The sequence below is a fragment of the Geotrypetes seraphini genome, chromosome 1 (genome assembly GCF_902459505.1).
Source record: "Geotrypetes seraphini chromosome 1, aGeoSer1.1, whole genome shotgun sequence".
In the NCBI taxonomy this organism is placed as follows: domain Eukaryota; kingdom Metazoa; phylum Chordata; class Amphibia; order Gymnophiona; family Dermophiidae; genus Geotrypetes; species Geotrypetes seraphini.
In genome coordinates this window covers 87,374,301-87,395,633 of record NC_047084.1, presented here as the reverse complement: position 1 = coordinate 87,395,633, position 21,333 = coordinate 87,374,301, and the positions used below count along the sequence as shown (strand labels likewise).

The window sequence follows — 21,333 nt, the reverse complement described above, 5'->3', positions numbered from 1 at the left end:
ATGAGTGTCGGAGCAGTGCAGAGCATTCCGTGCCATGGCTGTCACTAAAAACCTCTTTTTGTTTTATTTCTACATATTACCATAATTAATAGAAAAATCTAATCCAATTTTACTCTACTATGTGCATGGCTTCCCTTAAGTCCATGCATGCAACAGGGTAACAGCGAGACAGGATTATTCCATTTCTTATGGCACAAAGCCAGGCAATGTCTCTAAAGCTGTGTTCCTCCACCCAGTCATGGAGGAACATCTAATGTGAACCACAAAAACTAGGGTAAACTAACCCCACACAGGACAGAACAAGAAAAGGAAACCAAGCGGGGAGTGGGACTGTGTACATCAACCTTGGAATCAACAAGTATATTAATGTAAACTCAATTAAAAACTGAACACATATACCAATGCATAAATATAATGTCATTTTTCTTTAGTGACCTGACATGGTCTGTGTTTCGGCCTCCAGTCGGAGGCCTGCCTCAGGGGTGATGGAGTCGGTCTAAAAGAATGTATGGATATTACATAAATACGAAAATATAAAAATGCAAGAGAGACAACATAAATACATATTTAAAAATTACATGAGAAATATAAATAATGGAATAGCATGAATATAAGCAACTTAATGGACATTAATAAAAACCAATACAATTGTGAATATGAACATAATGCATGCAAGTAAAATAGCAGGAAAGACATGAACGCTTGAATTACCATAAGGGTTGGGGTGAAGTATCAATGCAAAAATAGCACAGTAAAAACAGCAAAGACGGGTATATAAAGGCTTAATGAACAACATGATGTAGTATAAAAGAAAAAGGACATTCCTACATGGGCTTCAACAGGAATTTAGCAATAACACTGTATAGAATGTCCAGATGTTGGCTATTATCTTCATTTAACTATTTATTCAATTTTCTATACCTGCTGGGTGGTCAGGGCTGTACATAAGGAGCAGATTGCCTCAGCATCTTCCTCGGTTTTTTTCTTCAGCTGCAGGAGCTGAGCCGCCTGGATCAGAGGCTCCATGGTCTGTGCCGCCCCACTCTGGTGTAGATTCTTCCCACGCAGCCATTCGTCCAGCTGGCTAACATTATACCTAAATCAGAGCCAATGAGAACAGAGGCTACCTCACTAACCATCCTCGTGTGAAGAGAACATGAACTGAGGGGTGCCGTAAAGAAAAAAGATGAATTTAAAAACAAAGGGGTCTTGTCCATGATCAAGCACACGGCATGCTTTTTATTTAAGAAACCAGTGTAAATTTATTAGGACAAAGGACAGAACAAAGACTAACAGGAAATGAATGGAGCAAGAAAGATGCAAGTTGATATGGACAGTTACTTCAGTTTTAGGAGGGCAATTTTATAAACCTTTCATACACATATAAAGCTACGTATAGTAACATAGTAGATGACAGCAGATAAAGACCCGAATGGTCCATCCAGTCTGCCCAACCTGATTCAATTAAAATTTTTTTTTTTTCTTCTTAGCTATTTCTGGGCGAGAATCCAAAGCTTTACCCGGTACTGTGCTTGGGTTCCAACTGCCGAAATCTCTGTTAAGACTTACTCCAGCCTATCTACACCCTCCCAGCCACTGAAGCCCTCCCCAGCCCATCCCCCACCAAACGGCCATACACAGACACAGACCGTGCAAGCCTGCCCAGTACTGGCCTTAGTTCAATATTTAATCTTATTTTCTGATTCTAGATCCTCTGTGTTCATCCCACGCTTCTTTGAACTCAGTCAGTTTTCCTCTCCACCACCTCTCTCAGGAGCGCATCCACCACCCTCTCCATAAAGTAGAATTTCCTAACATTGCTCTTGAATCTACCACCCCTCAACCTCAAATTATGTCCTCAGTTTTACCATTTTCCTTTCTCTGGAAAAGATTTTGTTCTACGTTAATACCCTTCAAGTATTTGAATGTCTGAATTATATCTCCCCTGTCCCTCCTTTCCTATAGGGTATACATATTCAGGGCTTCCAGTCTCTCACCATACGTCTTCATCTCCTGAAGTAGGGGCTCAACTCAGTTTACATAAAACTTTAATAAACAGGGCAATCAGTTTAACTAACATGTGAATTACTAAACAAAAGACAAATTAACACTCCATGGTACCATTTCCCCCAAACTGTTGAAACAGCATTGTTTTCATTGATTTAAGAAAAATCTGGAGAGAGAAGAGAGTTTTTATACAACTAAGAATGTCATTCCAAATTGTTCTAAACCTGTACGAAAAGGAGCGAGAGATATTACCAACAAGCTTTATCCCTTTCACTTAAATGTCTAGTGGTATATTACTGTGGTATTACATTCACACCCTTTTGTACATACCAGTGAAATTGTTACTGTAAGATTCTATTTATATGTTTCAGTATTTTACACATACTTGTACACTGCTTTGATATTGATTTAAAAAGGGGTATATCAAATAATTTGAAATGAATTAAATGCAACAGCAGCCAACATGTACACATGCTGACCTGAAATGGTCACCAGAGTGACAGAATGGTCTGTTATAAATTATGTACTTTTGTTGGAATCCACCTAGAAATGTTGATGGAGCGGAATATAATTTTTAAAAAAATATATTTTATTTTATTGCTTTTATAAAAATACACAAGAATACTCTTGTTCCTGAAATACGGAAAGAAAAAACAAATTAAAGATAGTACATTTACAAAATTAGGAATATAACTTTTCCCCTTCTTAGACCATAAACTTGAACAAGATTTCCCCCCCCCCAAAAGAGAGAACTTCAATTATATAAAGTATTAAGTAAAGCGGTGTTGGCTTAACAGAAGGTCCCAATATCTCAGCTGCTGATTTAGCTAAACAGTTCCAGTCGCCAATTTCTTCAAATCTAAGAAAGCCCTCAATTGCTCCGGTAAATAGAATGTATATCTCAAACCATAGAAATATAAATGATCGATCCCCTCCTTTAGGGGAATCAAATCTATCAGGAAGCTTAGCCAATCCTTTGCTTTCAAACTGGTAGAAACTTGGAACAGACTTCCTGACTCTGTTACACCGATAGGTCAGCTACAACAATTTTGCAAAATCCTAAAAACTCTGCTGTTTACACAGTATCTAAATGGCTTACCTACTGAACTAACAAATTGATAGCACTTTATTATCTTTTTCATGTTCTCATTTTTATGTATTCTGGTCTTGAGAACCGAGTTGAGCTCTGTTAGGAGAAGATCCAGTATATAAACCAAAGACTAGACTAGACTAGACATTTTTGTTGGCAGAGCTATGCCAACAAAAATGTGGTACCTAAAGCCAAAATTTCAGATCTCATTTCAAGGAATAATTTTCTTCGATCCTGCGTTCGTCGGGTGACATTAGGATACATCCAAATCCTTATCCCATAAAACAATACTTGAGATTGATGGACGGAATATAAATTTTTAAAATAAATAAATGGTGCTTGCAACCATGGAAAGACAAGAAGAAAGATTTGAGTGAGTTCAGACAACATATTACATTTGAATAGTAAAAACATGACCTGGAGAACCCTGACAGATTCAGGATATCTACGAAGCGTGGCTCATGTGTTGTATTAAGAGAAGAAACAACGCACCGTTTGATTGAATAAAGTACCTGCATCAAGTACATCTGCTCTCCATTCCTTTTTGTGTTTCATTTGTTGTATTACACGTAGTAAGTACAGAAAATAACAGGTATATATTGAAGAACTAAGGCCAGTACTGGGCAGACTTGTACGGTCTGTGTCCTGTACATGGCCATTTAGTTGAGGATGGGTTGGAGAGGACTTCGACGGCTGAAATGGTAGATGGAACTTAAGTGCGGTACCAGGAAGAGCGCTGGGTTTCTGGCCCAAGAGAAAAGACAATTCAATTTACATCATGAATTTTTAGTGTGTGTACGGCTGGGCATTCGGGTATTTTATCTGCCGTCATTTATGACGTTCCTATGCCGATGCGGTACCTGAGCTGCATGCCTGTGCTCCAGGAGCAGACATCCTTCCTCAGCAGCAGGTTGTTTAGTGCCACCGCGTTGATCATGTAAAAGAGCTGTTTGAAGACCTGCTGGATAATCTCTGGGTCCAGCCCATGGTCGCACATGATGCCGTTGAAGACGTTCAGCTGGCGAATTACAGTCTCTAGGTTGTAAGAGTTGTCGCTGTCCGCCATGCTGGAGGAGCGCTTTCTGTAACCCATGGGCTTCATCCCAGACAAGCCCTGGATACTCTCATTCTCCAGCATTGCCGATACTGTAAAGAAAAATATATGTCTAAGAGCCAGTGTAGCAACATAACACTTAAAAAAAACCCCAATACTCCTGGGGATCTGTAGTGCTGTATAATACTGACAAGTGTTCAGGTATGAACCCTTGACCAAAAGAGCATATGATCTACAGCAGGGCTGCCCAAGTCCGGTCCTCGAGATCTAATGGCAGGCCAAGTTTTCAGGATATCCACAATGAATATGCATGAGAGAGATTTGCATACCAGGAAGGCAGTGCAGGCAAATCTCGAGGACCGGACTTGGGCAGCCCTGATCTACAGCAATGGCAAGGAACATGATTTACCCAAACGAACACCAACAAAAAATGAAGCGACCAGTGGCTCAGTGAGGGTGAGAGGCGCCCCTCCCCCACCCCATCCTCTCCTTCCCTGCCCCCTCCTGCCACGCATGCGCTTCCCCTTCCCTTGTACCTCTTTAACATTCCCGGCGCAAGCAGCAACCCACAACCTGCTGCTTACGCCAGCGTCAGCTCTTCCTCCGACATCACTTTCTAGGCGCGAGTCCTGGAAGTGACGTCAGAGGAAGAGCCGACACTGATGCGAGCATAGGTTGGGGTTGCTGCTCACACTGTGAACGTTAAAGAGGAACGCGCACGGTAGTGAGGGTGCGGAGAGGAGCACGGGTGCTGGAGCCCCCACCAAAATGGAGACTGGGGTGGACCGTCCCCCCCCCCTTACTACGTCACTAGAAGCAACTATCTGATTCGCAATCCAGTCAATAGATCATAATATTCGCTAAACAAAGTACAGATAGGCTAAAAATAGGAAAATAAAAGACCTCGGAATGTGAATAGGAAAAGGGAAAAGGATTTGATATACTACCTTTCTGTGGCAGAATCAAAGTAGTTTATATATTATATACAGATACTTTCTACTGTCCCTAGTGAGCTCACAATCTATGCTTTTGTATCCTGGGCAATGGAGGATTAAGTAATTTGCATAGGGCAGGGGTAGGCAATTCCGGTCCTCAAGAGCTGGAGCCAGGTCAGGCTTTCAGGATATCCACAATAAATATGCATGAGATAGATTTGCATCTCGAGGAGGCAGTGCATGCAAATCCATCTCATACATATTCATTGTGGATATCCTGAAAACCTGACCTGGCTCCGGCTCTCGAGGACCGGAATTGCCTACCCCTGGCCTAGGATCACAAGGAGCTGCAGTTGGAATTGGACCCATTTCCCTGGCTTTTCAGACCATTGCATTAACCATTAGGCTACTCTCCCACTCAAGATTGCTCAATAGATGGTATGTCACTGAGCTATGAGTGACATTCAAATACTCTTCCATGCCAAAAATCAGCAATGTACAAAACACTGATGCACTTATCTCCTGGATCTATTGCATTCTCACATATTTGCCCCAGTGAAGGCCCTTGTTTCAGTTATCACTGCTTTGGGATAAAATTTATGTTCACAGCTTCGTTCTTTTTTATCTTTCTTTTTCACGCTTTCTCGTTCCCTCGTTCTTTTTTATCTTTCTTTTTCACACTTTCTCGTTCCCTCGTTCTTTTTTATCTTTCTTTTTCACACTTTCTCGTTCCCTCATTCTTTTTTATCTTTCTTTTTCACACTTTCTCGTTCCCTCGTTCTTTTTTATCTTTCTTTTTCACACTTTCTCGTTCCCTCGTTCTTTTTTATCTTTCTTTTTCACACTTTCTCGTTCCCTCGTTCTTTTTTATCTTTCTTTTTCCTTCTTTCTCGTTCCCTCGTTCTTTTTTATCTTTCTTTTTCCTTCTTTCTCGTTCCCTCGTTCTTTTTTATCTTTCTTTTTACACCCTGATTTACAGACGGTGGGTGTGAACCCTGGCTCCTCTGACTCTTAGACCACTGTTCTATGCAGTAATCTACATTCTCTCTAGCGACATCATATAGCTCACTGCCTCAATTTTATATATAGGGGGAGGGGTAATAACATGATTAATTTACATGATTAAACATGTTTATTTAAAAATGTGATTTATTACCCCTCATCCCTTGCACAAAGCTGAAAAGAAAGCATGCTGATGTCCAAGAAGGTGCACAGGACTCGCTCTTCTACCACTGCCCAAATTCTGAAAGGGAAACTCTATAGGGAATTTCCCTTTGGAAGACTTAAATTAGACTGGAGGCCCATCAATTCTGCAGACAGGCTCATTATTGTGTTCCCCATACAACGGAATATATAAGCGCTAAAGAGGTATTGGCCTCGTGGCTCAGCTGGCAGTGAAGATATCCTGTGTACTGAAATGCAGGAGTATCATTGGGTTATTAACATATAAACAGAGAAAAATGGAGGCAAAGACCATATGGCCTATCTAATTTGTCTATCCATGCCATCTACTATCCCTTCCTCTCCTTTAGAGATCCAATGAACTTGTCCCAAGATTTCTTGAATTCAGGTACACTTTTCGTCTCCACCATCTCCACCTTTCTTGAATTCAGGTACACTTTTCGTCTCCACCATTTCCACCTTTCTTGAATTCAGGAACACTTTTCGTCTCCACCTTTCTTGAATTCAGGTACACTTTTCGTCTCCACCATCTCTACCTTTCTTGAATTCAGTACACTTTTCGTCTCCACCATCTCCACCTTTCTTGAATTCAGGAACACTTTAGGTCTCCACCTTTCTTGAAGTCAGGTACACTTTTTGTCTCCATCATATGCACTGGGAGGCATTCCACACATTCACCACCCTATCCGTGACAAAGTACAGTGTTTTCTTAGTCTATTCCCTTTTCACTTTCATTCTATGCCCCCTCATTTCAGAGTTTCCTGTCAATTGAAAGAAACCCGCTTCGCGTGCATTTATGTCATGTAGGTATTTAAATGTTTCTATCGTCGCTCTCCTCTCCAACCCTTCCTCCAAAGTATACATATATTAAAATCTTCAAGTCTGTCCCCATACGCTTTCTGACGAAGATTACCGACAATTTTAGTAGCCATCCTCTGGACTGACTCCATCTTGTTTATATCTTTTTGAATGTGAGGTCTCCAGAATTTTACACGATATTCTAAACAAGATCTGACCAGAGGGCCATTATTATCTCTTTTTTCCTACTGGACACTCCCCTCCCTATGCACTCAGGCATCCTTCTAGCTTTTCCCATTGCTTTTTCTACTTGTTTAGCCACCAGTCAGCTGTGGCAGTGGAAGAGGATGATCCTACTGGGATAAGTAGCACATACAAGTTCAGCCTTGGAGATTTCCCCTTCTTCCCAGCCTTGGCTATCAAGAGGGAAACTGTGGCTCCTTGTGACTTTGGGCAACATCACTTAACCCTCAGGAACAAAGAGATAGTGAGTCCTCCAGAAACATGGATATACATATAGAGTACCTGAATGTAACTCACCTTGAGCTACGCTTAAAAAAAGATGAGTCATATTAAAATAAATAATATGTAGTGTCTGAATGTCTATTGGCATTTTATGGTATTGCCATTAGAAAAGCAGCCCTAACACATTTAGACATTTATATCAAAACTAGTCTTTAAGCCCATTACATTAACGGGTGCTAGAATAGATGTGTGGGTCTGTCTTTCTTTCTGTCTCTCTCTCTCTCTTTCCTTGGCCACTGTCTGTCTTTCTTTCTGTCTGTGTCTCTCTTTTTTTGGCTGTCCACCACCACCCCTTCCCTGCTCCCCCTATCCAGCAGCAGTCCTTCTCCCTTCGTTTTACCTCCCCCCTGTCCAGCAGCACCTCTTCCCTGCTCCCCCTATCCAGCAGCAGTCCTTCTCCCTTCGTTTTATCTCCCCACTGTCTAGCAGCACCTCTTCCCTGCTCCCCCTATCCAGCAGCAGCCCTTCTCCCTTCCTTTTACCTCCCCCCTGTCCAGCAGCACCTCTTACCTGATCCCCCTGTGCAGCAGTACACCTTCTCCTTTCCCTGCTCTCCCTCTCCTGCATCCAGTAGCCCAGGCAGCCTCGGGGCTTTTTCTAGGCCAGCCCACCTTGCATTATCGAAGTGGGCCGGCCTAGCAAATGCCCTGCAGCTGCTGTGTTTGCTGGTCCAGGGGTGAGAAGAGGCGTCCAGGCAGCGAAGAAGTCATACCGCCACCACTGCTGAAATGGCTGCACGAGCCTCAAGCCGCCACACGCACCGCAAATAGAACATGGCACAGAAGCAGAAATCACGGCGGCAGGGATCATGCCGTGTCAACTGTACATGCGCAGGTAAGGGGTTTTATTGAGAATGGTTCAGCCATCTTCATGCCCCCAACGAATCAGCAACCTAACAGTGGTTGATGCAGCATTACCTATCATGGGTTGCAGGATGCCCTCGGCAATCTTTATGAGCTGCTGATATATCTGAATGGAGAGGTCACTCAGGACCTGGCGATACTCGGTGAGGTCAAAGTTCTTGAGACAATGCTCATTCTGCTTGGGTGTGTTCTTAGTCATAAAGCCCTGAAAAAAAAAAGAAAGGGTACATGATTGAAAAGGCACTCCAGGCTTATTTGCATTTCATTCACAAATGGGAAAGAAATTCCTCTTCTAGCAGTCAGCTGAATAAGGTTAATATAAGAACATAAGAATAGCCATATTGGGTCAGACCAATAGCCCATCTAGGCTTGCACATTTATGTCAGCCATAGAGCTGGCATAAAATGTGTGCATTTACATTTGGGAGATTTGTCGTCTTTGCAGAGTTCGTGGAGTTACTTCTCCAGTTTGATGTGAATGATTTTTGTCAAGTGCAAGATTTGTGTTTAATTATGTATGTTTACTGTATGAAAATCGCTGAGATTCTAGGCGGGGTATATATATTCTTAAATAAAATTTTTCTAAAAAAATTTAAAGTACACTCCTCCCTCAATATTCGCAGGGGTTAGGGGAAGAGCCGTCCCGCGAATTTTGAAAATTCGTGAATAACTTTTGGGCCAGCTCTGAACCACCCCCACCTCCCTCCCGCCTTACCCCCGGCATCCCGGACCTTACTTGGTGGTCTAGCGGTCTTTTGGGGGCAGGAGCGATCTTCCTATGCTCCGGCCCCATGCAGACCACTCATACAAAATGGCTGCCATGATTTCCCGTAGTCTCTTGAGACTACGACAGGAACTTAAGGCAGCCATTTTGGATGAGGAATCTGTATGGGGCAGGAGCGTAGGAAGATCGTTCCTGCCCTGAAAGACCACTAGGTGAAGTTCAGTGCATAAAAGTTAACACTTACTTTACACAATAACCCCTAAAGAGGGCAATTTAAGATAATGGCGAGTGGCTAGACTAAATATGTAGGGGTAAATATTCATGAAGCATTCGGTGATTTTTTTGCCGCCCCCAGCTTTATGCCTGGATATTCAATGCTGGAATATCCAGACATTTGTGGCCTGCTGGCGCTTAACTAGTTAATTGCTAAAATTGAGCCTTAACCTGTTATGTTAAACTGACCAAAGCTAAGATTGCTATTTATGTAGTCCTAGCTGACAGGCTAACAATTAGTTAAGCGTTGACTCCACCCCCAGACTGCCCACTGAATAGCCAGTTAGCGCTGATATTCAGTGGCCCTATCCAGTTAAGAGCCACTGAATATCAGCAGATAGTGCCACAGAGGCGATTTAATTGAGCAGAAGCCTCTCCTGCCAGGTTTGTTTTGAATATTGACCTCTTAGATCAGTGGTCTCCAACCTTTTTCCCGTAAAGGGCTGCAGTGTGAATACGAGAAATTTCTGAGAGCCACCATACGATTTCAAGCTTTCACATAGTACTAATTTTGTAAACCACCTTGACCTTCTTCAGACTGGATATAAAACATTAAAAATTAATGCCAATATTAATTATATAGCACGTCAAGGATATATTTTAAAAGCCTTACTTCAGGACTATATAATAAAACAAGCTGCCACAAGTTAAAAAAACTAATTTTATTTTGGATAGTCAACAGTAGCAAACTTCATAAATGTGACTTAAGAGTGTTTGCAGTTACTCTATCAAGTGGGCAAGATTGAAGTTAACACATTTACAGGATTAGAAGAGGATATTCCAGCCAATTGTTTGAGGGTTGCAGTGGAGGACTTTGGGGGCCACGTATTGGAGACTGCTGCCTTAGATTATCCAGATAGTGGCTAGAATTGCCACTAGGGTCTTCCTCCACCTACCTTCTGCCCCTTCTCTATATGGATATTATTGGGTTGGTTAGAACAGATTTGCATGCCTGTCACCTCCATTATATGCAAATCTTTCTCATGCATATTCATTAGGGTTATCCCAAATAAAAGGTGGTTCTCCAGGAAAGGGTTGGGAACCACTGGGTTAGAGGATGACATGTCAAATACTATCCTTATAGCCTTTAAAAGTCTACTGATAGTAGAGTTATATATTCACTGGCAGCCCTGAACATTTAACTCTGTTTGAATATTAACCTGAATATATTTATTTAACCTTCAGATTTCCAAATCCTTGTTTAAGAAAGAAAAAAAAGCGCTAAGAACCTTGGAACAAAGATATCCATCGAAATATTTTTACCAGCTGTATTCTGCTTGAGTTTTAGCTTAGAAGTGACCCATTACTGCGTTTGTTGGTGGGATAAACAGTGCTAGACACAGCGGCCGATCTTCAGTAGCCTTAACACTTGGTTAAAGTTAACATATCCAGTTAATTTGAGCTGGATATCTGATTAAAGTTAATCAGATAACTTATCTGGTTCATTTTTAAACAGGTACTGTACTTGTGTGGTCCCTTTTAGGGGCCGATACAGGAGCCTTGCATTAGAGCCAGTAACCAAATAGTTTACAAACAAGCCTGGTGCAAACGATGTGCACTAACATAGGAAAATACACCAGATAATGCACTCATGGATCTGCATTACTGTCTGCAAAAATCAGCACCTGGAGTCAGGGCCTCCTCAAGGAATTGTGGTGCCTGAGCTAACCTTTACTTCAATAAATTTCTCTCTCCACCCACCCCCCCCTCTCCATCATCAGCATGCATCTTCACACAAATCAGCTATCTACTAGCCAGCCAGCCTATACAATCCTGACTCATTCCAGAGGCAGGATTAATTCCTACTTGCTCCTGCCTTGGTGGCTGCCATCTTCAAAATGGTGCTGCTAGGATGTTCAAACAGTCATATTATAGAAAAAAAGCCTTTATATGGCAGCTCGAACTCTCCCCCCAATGGTAGTATGCAAGACTACCACTAGAGGCACCACTTTTTTTCCCCCCAATTCTTTATTCATTTTTCAATCTTACAACATGTGTACAATATTACATCAATTAAATCATATATACCACTTGAATTTCTTTTCTAATATCATCTTCAATACATAAATTAAGCCCCATCCCCACCCCCCCTTTCCACAAATATTATAAATCAAACACCACTTTGAAGAATGCTTTAGCATAGTGGTTTCTCAGGATATCCACATCGGCTATGCATGATTATAGATTTGCGTGCCAAGGCGGCAGTGCATGAAAATCTATTTCCCTGTTCCAGCAATATTCTGTCTTACTCTGTCTCCCCCTTTTGTCCAGCATCCTTCTCTTTCTCTATTCCTGCCCTGTGTCCAGTACCTCCCGCCTTTCTCTCCTCCTGTGACCAGCTTCTGTCCTGTATCTTCTTATGCTCTCTGAGCCCAGCATCTCCTGTGTTTCCCAATTCCTAGCTCTGCACTCTTTCCCTATTCCTCTCAATGTCCAGCTGAGTGAAAAGGTACCAAAAGAGGGGTATGTGACTTATGCTTGAATCATTTTTATCCATAGCAAAATTACAAAAATAATGTGTGGAGGAACTAAACAACTTTTGCAACCACTCTCCACTTATACAAAATAAGATATTCCACTCAAGCTATCACTAAAAGACAAAAGAAAAAGCCTCAGATTTCAGGTAAGCATACATATTAAGCTCTACATCATCAGCATAAAAACCTTTAGTCTTCTTGGCAAGCACCACACAAAGACAAAAATTTAAAAGGTGTAAAAACTGAAAAATATGAAAAACCTACTTCCGACACATAAAGCTAAACTCGTTCTTTTAATTGAAGCAAACATTTCATGGTAAACAACCATTTCTTCAGGGCAACTGGACTTCCATCATTGCTGAACTGATCTACAATGTAATAAAAATTTCTCAATATACTGTATATACTTGAATATGAACTGAGATTTTTGGCCCCCCCTAAAAATGACCCCAAAACAGGGGGTCTCGGTTTATATTTGAGTCTACACTTGAGTACTTCTCAAAAAAAAAAAAAATAAATCAAAATTTAAGCCTACCAGGGGTCTGGCTGTAGGGAACAGAGTCATAGGTCTGGAGCAGGTCCAAAATATGAGGCAGGCAGCGGATTCCTCCCAGTGCTGGCTGCGGTGGTCATCCATGCTGTTTACTGGCCACCAGGAGGAGGGGGGAGTCAGGAGTCAGTGGCATATCTGGGATTGTGATGAGCCCTGCCTTCGGTCCCGGACCCGCTAAACCGTCTAGCAACTTTCTGCTTCTCCAACGTAAGGGCAGAGATTATAAGATTTCTCCACTGTTGCAAAGATGGGCACTCCTGGGACAACCAATTATTCACAATTATGCGGCGAGAGGCACGTCCTGTAGGCAATCAGCTGGCGTCAGCGCCTCTCCTTCTCTCCGGCCCTCTTCCTTGGTGGCACCCCCCCACTGGCATCTCAGGGCCCGTATGAAGGGCTTTTGCGCATGCGCATGATGTCATCAGGGCGATGCCCGCCCATTTCTGGGTGCTTCGAGCTGCGGCCACTACGTTTAGTGTGCTGCAGCTCAGAAAGTTTGCAGGACATTGGTCTGGATTAACGCTGTACAAACACTGTAAGAGCTAATAGCTTTGTACACATTCATGAAAATGTCAAATATAGTGATTTGTCAAATAGCGTCATGAGACTGTGCAGCGTTGGAATCCGGAAGACAAGTACTGTAGTTCCAAAATGGTTTTCATAATTAATCAGCTGTCTGAAAACTGCCTTCCCTTAATGCAGCTAAACTTTTAGCCATTTCAGAGATGGTGTTCCCAGGGCATGATATTATCGGGGTATGTAAATAGCATTTTAAACCTAAAAGCATTGTTTCAAATAAGACACATACCTTTACTCGAAAAGTCTTTCTTAACACATTTTGGAAGATCTGTAGCCACCAAAGCCTTACCTCATCACCGCTGTACTGTTTCAGACAATGTAACAGCCGACTTGTATTGGCCAACCAGAAAGATGTCATTTGGAAGTCATCGTTGTGTTTCTGAAAAGCACAAAAAAGAAAAGGATTTTTTTTAGCTTAACATTTTCTCAGACATGCCTGGTTACAGTACAACGTGTTTTAAGTCATCTCACTGAAGGTCTACCCTTTAACCTTCCAGTATTCAAATAGGTTTTTATTGTTGAGCAATAGAGGTGTATCCATGGGTTGGGCCTGGCCTGCCCCGTATGGGCTCATGCCTGCCCACCCAGCAGCCATAGGCCACCTGCAGTGGCTCCTATATTCTGTCAACGGCTGACCCAGAAGCTTTCTCTCTGACGCATTTGCGTTTTAAATCAGAGGGAAGGCTTCCAGGTCAGCCTCCGGCTGCTTGTAGGAACAGCTGCTGGTAACCTGAAGAGAAATAGAAATGCTGCACAGGCTGGGGAGTGGGGGTGGGATGAGAGAGAAAGAGATATACCAGCTCACTTTGAGCTGAGGCCTGCCCAAAAATGGCTTTCTGGCTACACCATTGTTGAGCTGGTGAAAAAATACGCAGGAAATGGACAAAGCCAAGACACACAGGTGCATTTCAACATGTTTTTGCGCTGTCTCTGTTCATCTTCTTTTGAAAGAAAACGAACACTGATTTAACATTAATCAATTGGGATTCTATCTTTTCCAGGCATCATTCAGAAACCAAGAACCTAGATTCTTGATGATTAAATTTTTCTGCTGTGTCCTCTGTAAATTTAGCTTAACTTAGAGTGTTCCTTTTTTGGGAAAATTATTATGAAGTTCCCTGATGCTGCAATGCCTACTAACGAAGACGGAAAGCCTTCCTTCAGCTAAAACCTAGGGTGTTGGCTGTGGGTGCATCTTTCTTTTTAAAATTTCCTTGTAAGTAACTTTACAATTTATAAGAACTATTTCTTTATTTTTCAAGACCCTAGCACTTGGAAAGATTTTGGATAAAAAGGAAAATCAGGTTTCTTAGGATTAGATTGTAAATAAGCATGATGATTGAAATGATATTGATTTCCTTTAAGTTTAAGAGGTAGCAGGATTGTTATCATTTGTTTTCCTCCATGATGTCGACTTCTAGGCTTGTTATTTTTATTATTTTTTTGAATGCATATTTCTTAATATATTCTTTTGTAACATATTAAAATCTCAACTAAAACAAGGAGCCCTGTCATAGAGGCCAGATTTAATCACCAGATCTCTCCCATTTTCTACAGTCTTCCAAATTCTAAGATACCTCAGTAGCAATGTTATCCATGGAAACCTGCTTCACTTTGCAAATTTCCTTTGGTTCTGACAGCTGAATACAGTAAATGGTATCCTAGGATCCAAATATAGACTTCAAATACAGTGTATGCAGCACACAGACTCCTGGCATGACTGGAACATGTATGTGAAAAGTATACTGCAAGTGGGAACCTCATGCAGTGCTATTACCACTCATTGGGCCAGATTCACTAAGCTGACTGATCATGTCCCGACCGGTTTGCGACCCCGACCCGATTCACTAACCTTCTGGCTGATCCTATCCGCACCCGATCCAACCCACACATGCAAATGAGGGGAAATGCATTCGGCAGCGATTCACTAAACAAACTGATTGGGATGGCTGATCCAAACGTAACTGCTGAGGACCAGTCACTCACGTCCTTGCCAACTGTCCTGCTCTCTGCCGCCCTGAAAAAAAACAATGAAAAGTGCCCTGCCATCTGCCGCCTCTGCTTCCCAAGTTCTCTGCTGCCCTGCCCAGTGTAAAGCCAAATTTCCTCCGGCGACCAAACTCCCCGCTGCCTGCTCAGAAGCTCCCTCTGTGAGCCCGTGCTTTTAACCCACGGTTTTAACCTACTGGTTAAAAGTGGGGCTGCACTACACGGTGGAGCCGCACTACGGCGAAGATGTTAATGTGCGAACTCCAGGGAAATAATATTGACTGTTCTGTTGCATGAAGTAAAATTGAAAAAAAACAAAACACAACCCTTTGCAGACAAGGGCTGCATGCAAACTTTTCTTTCTTTTGAACTAGAAATCTGGGGCAAGATGTTTGAAATCAGCAGGACTCTACTCTATATGCTGCTTTGTTAAGTAATGAGGTAATACGGTGAAAGGGGACGAGGAGAGCGAGCGCTGCCGGCAACGGTCTTCTTTTAAGGCAACAAACCACAGACTACATGGCAGGGCTTCCTTGCGCGGAGAGCATACGCAGACCATCCACAGGCACAGAAGATGGTCTGCGCTTGCGTCAGGATCACTCTGCAGTGATTCGTGCAGTCGGTGTGTGGCGGGCCTCCGATCTGCTTCATTTGCATGAGGAGGCTTGGTGGATCAGTCGCCAGGGAAAGACTCGGCCACGGATCGACAGGCAAGGGGCTTTAGTGAATCTAGCCCGTTGTATCTCTTCCTGGCCAGGAGGAGGTCCACTTCTGTTTCTGGATGGAGTCTGAAAAGGACCTGAAGTGTTTCAAACAGTAAAAGGAAGCCAAGTTGCTCATCAGCCCAGTGTTCTCAGGAAACCACACCCCAACAAGAAGCGACACCTCTCTAATGATTAAACCTACCTATTAATAGGTAACAAGAATCCAAGGGAATATAAGATAAGAACATAAGAATTGCCATATTGGGACATTCCGAAGGTCCACAAAGCCTAGTATCCTGTTTCCAACAGTGATCAACCCAGGTCGCAAGTACCTAGCTAGATCCCAAGTAGTAAAACAGATTTTATGCTGCTTATCCTAGGAATCAGCAGTGGACTGGAAGCCCTGAATATGTCTACCCTAGAGGAAAGGAGAGACAGGGGAGATATGATTCAGACGTTCAAATTAGAGAATGACACGGTGAAAAAATTGGTCCCCGTCACCGCCCCGTCCCCGTCTCACCATCCCCGTCACCGCCCCGTCCCCGTCTCACCATCCCCGTCACCGCCCCGTCCCCGTCTCACCATCCTCTTCACCGCCCCGTCACCGCCACTGCCACCCCATTCACCGCCCCGTCACCGCCACTGCAATCCCATTCACTTTTCTTTATTTAGTATAAAGGAAACATTCTTTAAAACTTTAAAACTTAGTTAAATATTAGTTAATAACTATACAAAAACAAAACACGCAGAGAAAAAATTAATTAATATAAATTCCCTGACTTCCCTGCACTGTCCCCCCTTGAAGGTCTGTCCCCATCCTGAAAGCCTGATGCCCCCCCCCCCGACGTCCGATACATCCCTCCCCCCGAAGGACCGCCGACTCCCCAACAATATCGGGCCAGGAGGGAGCCCAAATCCTCCTGGCCACGGCGACCCCCTAACCCCACCCCGCACTACATTACGGGCAGGAGGGATCCCAGGCCCTCCTGCCCTCGACGCAAACCCCCCTTCCCCCAATGACCGCCCCCCCCAGCCGACCCGCGACCCCCCTGGCGACCCCCACGACCCCCCACCCCCCTTCCCCGTACCTTTGGTAGTTGGCCGGACAGACGGGAGCCAAAACCGCCTGTCCGGCAGGCAGCCAACGAAGGAATGAGGCCGGATTGGCCCATCCATCCTAAAGCTCCGCCTACTGGTGGGGCCTAAGGCGCGTGGGCCAATCAGAATAGGCCCTGGAGCCTTAGGTCCCACCTGGGGGCGCGGCCTGAGGCACATGGTCGGGTTGGGCCCATGTGCCTCAGGCCGCGCCCCCAGGTGGGACCTAAGGCTCCAGGGCCTATTCTGATTGGCCCACGCGCCTTAGGCCCCACCAGTAGGCGGAGCTTTAGGATGGATGGGCCAATCCGGCCTCATTCCTTCGTTGGCTGCCTGCCGGACAGGCGGTTTTGGCTCCCGTCTGTCCGGCCAACTACCAAAGGTACGGGGAAGGGGGGTGGGGGGGTCGCCAGGGGGGTCGCGGGTCGGCTGGGGGGGGCGGTCATTGGGGGGAGGGGGGTTTGCGTCGAGGGCAGGAGGGCCTGGGATCCCTCCTGCCCGTAATGTAGTGCGGGGTGGGGTTAGGGGGTCGCCGTGGCCAGGAGGGTTTGGGCTCCCTTCTGGCCCGATATTGTCGGGAAGTCGGCGGTCCTTCGGGGTGGGGGTGCGAGTGGTCCTGCCGGGGGGGGGGGATGTATCGGACGTCGGGGAGTCGGCCGGGCAAGAGGGCTTGGGCTCCCTCTTGCTCCGATCGCGGGTGCGGGTGGGAGCGCGTGCGAGCGGGTCGTTCGGGGTGGGGGTGCGAGCGGTCCTGCTGGGGGGGTGAATCGGGCGTCGGGCGGTAAATAGCGGTTCCTAGAAGGGGGTACATTGGCCCGCGGGGACAAACCTGTTCACCGTTTCCGCGGTCGGTGAATGGCCTTGTCCCCGTCACCGCAGCGACTGCTAGTTTTCTTCCCCGTTTTCGGCGGTGACCCGCGGCTTAAATGCGGTGGCCGCGGGTAAACCGTCACCGTGTCATTCTCTAGTTCAAATACTTAAAGGGTATTAAAGTAGAACAAAATCTTTTCCAGAGAAAGGAAAATGGTAAAACCAGAGGACATAATTTGAGGTTGAGGGGTGGTAGATTCAGGGGCAATGTTAGGAAATTCTACTTTACGGAGAGGGTGGTGGATGCCTGGAATGCGCTTCCGAGAGAGGTGATGGAGAGTAAAACTGTGACTGAGTTCAAAGAAGCGTGGGATGAACACAGAAGATTTAGAATCAGAAAATAATATTAAATATTGAACTAGGCCAGTTACTGGGCAGACTTGTACGGTCTGTGTCTGTGCATGGCCGTTTGGTGGAGGATGGGCAGGGGAGGGCTTCAATGGCTGGGAGGGTGTAGATGGGCTGGAGTAAGTCTTAACAGAGATTTCGGCAGTTGGAACCCAAGCACAGTACCGGGTAAAGCTTTGGATTCTCGCCCAGAAATAGCTAAGAAGAAAAAAAAAAAATTTAAATTGAATCAGGTTGGGCAGACTGGATGGACCATTCGGGTCTTTATCTGCCGTCATCTACTATGTTACTATATGGACTTCTCTTTTAGGAAAATATCCAAACCTTTTTTAAACCCTGCTAAGCTAACTGATTTCACCACATTCTCCAGTATTTAATTCCAAAGTTTAATTACATGTGTGAAGAAATATTTTCTCCAGTTTGTTTTATATCTACTATTTAGTAGCTTAATTGCATGCGCCCTAGTCCTAGTAAACAAGCAATTAACATCTATCCTCTCCACGTCACCCAGTATTTTATAGACCTCTATCATATCCCCCTGAGCTGTCTCTTCTCCAAGCTGAAGAGCCCAGGCCACTTTAGCCTTTCCAAGTTTATTAAAATTTTCTATCCTGCACCAAGGGTCATAGCCTTCTGGGCAGCTTACAGTCTAAAGGCCAAATAGTTAATTTACATAAATCTATTTAAAAATAAAATAAAGCAAATGAAATAATCTAAATAAAATTAACTAAAAAAAAAAAATTTCCTAAACCAATAATCGAAAATAAAACCTTTCTAATAGTACTTTAATGCAGAACTGCAAAAGGGGACTTGAGTGGGTTACAAACTAAGAGAATACTGTAAGTTGTGTATGTAGGTGCCAACATTTTCACCTGCCATTTACTTAGTATAAGTGTTGGTACCTAAATGTTGGCACTGAAATGCCATTTTAGGCTCTATGCCAGGGGTAGGCCATTCCGGTCCTCGAGAGCCGGAGCCAGGTCAGGTTTTCAGGATATCCACAATAAATATGCACGAGATAGATTTGCATCTCAAGGAGGCAGAGCATGAAAATCCATCTCATACATCTTCATGGTGGAGATCCTGAAAACCTGACCTGGCTCCGGCTCTCGAGGACTGGATTTGCCTTTATACTTTAATGGAAACTGGGCACCCAGATACCATTATAGAACACTAACTTAGTGCACAGATTTTGGGTGCCTAATTTTTAAAACCCTTTATAGAACTGCCCCCACTGAACATATGCACCTATTCTATATGCATTCACACAGCTACTGGGAGCCTAACATCTACCCTATACATCTAGACCTTATACACCAGGTTATAAGAACATAAGAATTGCCACTGCTGGGTCAGACCAGTGGTCCAACGTGCCCAGCAGTCCGCTCACGTGGCGGCCCTCTGGTCAAAGACCAGCACCCTAACCGAGACTAGCCCTACCAGCGCACGTTCTTGTTCAGCAGGAACTTGTCTAACTTTGTCTTGAATCCCTGGAGGGTGTTTTCCCCTATAACAGCCTCCGGAAGAGCATTCCAGTTTTCTACCACTCTCTGGGTGAAGAAGAACTTCCTTATGTTTCTACGGAATCTATCCCCTTTTAACTTTAGAGAGTGTCCTCTCGTTCTCTCTACCTTGGAGAGGGTGAACAACCTGTCTTTATCTACTAAGTCTATTCCCTTCAGCATCTTGAATGTTTTCGATCATGTCCCCTCAGTCTCCTCTTTTCAAGGGAGAAGAGGCCCAGTTTCTCTAATCTTTCGCTGTACGGCAGCTCCTCCAACCCCTTAACCATCTTAGTCGCTCTTCTCTGGACTCTTTCGAGTAGTACCGTGTCCTTCTTCATGTACGGCGACCAGTGCTGGACGCAGTACTCCAGGTGAGGGCACACCATGGCCCGGTACAGCGGCATGATAACCTTATTTGATCTGGTTTTTGGCATGGACACTCAATATGTCCACCTAAATAGCTACGGTAGGTACACAGTGGGCCCCATCTCTGAATACTCCTTCTATGCCCATTTTTCCATGCCATGCACTGGAGTATATACTTAGGGCTCCTTTTACTAAGCTGCGATAGCGTTTTTAGCGCACGCAGGATTTTAGCGCGCTAAACCCGCGCTATGCGACTAGAACGCCAGCTCAATGCTGGCGTTAAGGTCTAGCGCGCGCGCTAAAACCGCTATCGCAACTTAGTAAAAGGAGCCCTTAGTTTTATACATGTGGCACTGTTAAAAAAAGTCTAGAGGCACTTCGATGTTCGGCACAGCCCTGAATGTCTAAGCGGCATTTGAAGACGGACCCTCCTCCCAAAAATATTCAGCATATACCATTATCAGTAAAATTAATATATCCCTGTGGAAGAGGACTAAATTACCAGAGAGACACTCAGGCCGACGCCAATTATTTTAGAGACTTTGTGAGAATAGTCATCGCATGGGCAAAAAGGACACTTCCATGAAGACTGGAGTCTTTGGTGTAAAGCAGCATATCGCAAACTGTGTGCCCTGGAAGATTCCAGGTGTGTCGCGAGAGGCCGGCTAGGAGAGCGCCAGCTGACTGACTCCAGGATGTGCCTCTCACGTGAGAGAGGCATGTCCTGTAGCCCGTCAGTCAGCCGGCACCTCTCCTTCTGCAGCACCCCCTCCTCCCTAATAGGAGGCTCAGGGACGCGGCTGGTGGACGTCCATGCGTGCATGGATATCGACGTGATGACATCACGCTTGCACATGACGTCATCGCGCAGACGTCCGCGCATTTTTGGGTGCCTTCCGGCCGCAGCCCCGCGATGAGTGTGCCGCAGCTTAAAAAAAAAGTTTGCGCCCTACTGCCGTAAAGCACGCTGTTGGGACGTCACTGAAACCCGGGAGCTTTAAATTTCAGACAGCTCCAACCGTACCTTTAGCACTTTCTTAACGCTGTTGATGGTCGATGTGAGGAGGGAGTGCACCTTCTGGTCGTCGTTGACGTAGTCCGCGTGCCTGATGCACATGAAAAGGATGTAGGCGGGGAGGCAGGGCACGGTGGCAGACACCAGCTGAGGTTTCATGTCTGACAAAGGAAGAACTGAAGTTAGCCATCACACTGCAGAAAGTGGACATTCGGCAGCGCAAGTTAAGCGCCGTTTATAGAATTGCGCCCAGTAGCACTTAAAGCAGTCTTAGACGCCAGTAGGCGTTGAAACCTTAGGTGCACTCAAGGGTTTAAATGAGTGTACCTAAGTTAGGCACTCAGTGGTGTAGTGGGGGGGGGGCAGTCGGCCCCAAGCATGG

At 44.6% G+C, this 21,333-nt stretch overlaps 1 protein-coding gene across 2 annotated transcripts in view; it reads right to left on the bottom strand.

The window, feature by feature from the left end:
- Positions 1-21,333, bottom strand: part of MYO5B (myosin VB) — a 690,137-nt gene that overhangs the window by 6,549 nt on the left and 662,255 nt on the right. For both annotated transcript variants that reach the window (XM_033934618.1, XM_033934625.1), the window contains 5 exons: positions 20,961-21,112; positions 13,349-13,438; positions 8,509-8,659; positions 3,958-4,243; positions 922-1,096 (listed from right to left, as the gene is read on the bottom strand). In XM_033934618.1, coding sequence (XP_033790509.1) covers positions 922-1,096; positions 3,958-4,243; positions 8,509-8,659; positions 13,349-13,438; positions 20,961-21,112 — 854 coding nt within the window. The remainder of the gene's footprint in view (positions 1-921; positions 1,097-3,957; positions 4,244-8,508; positions 8,660-13,348; positions 13,439-20,960; positions 21,113-21,333) is intronic.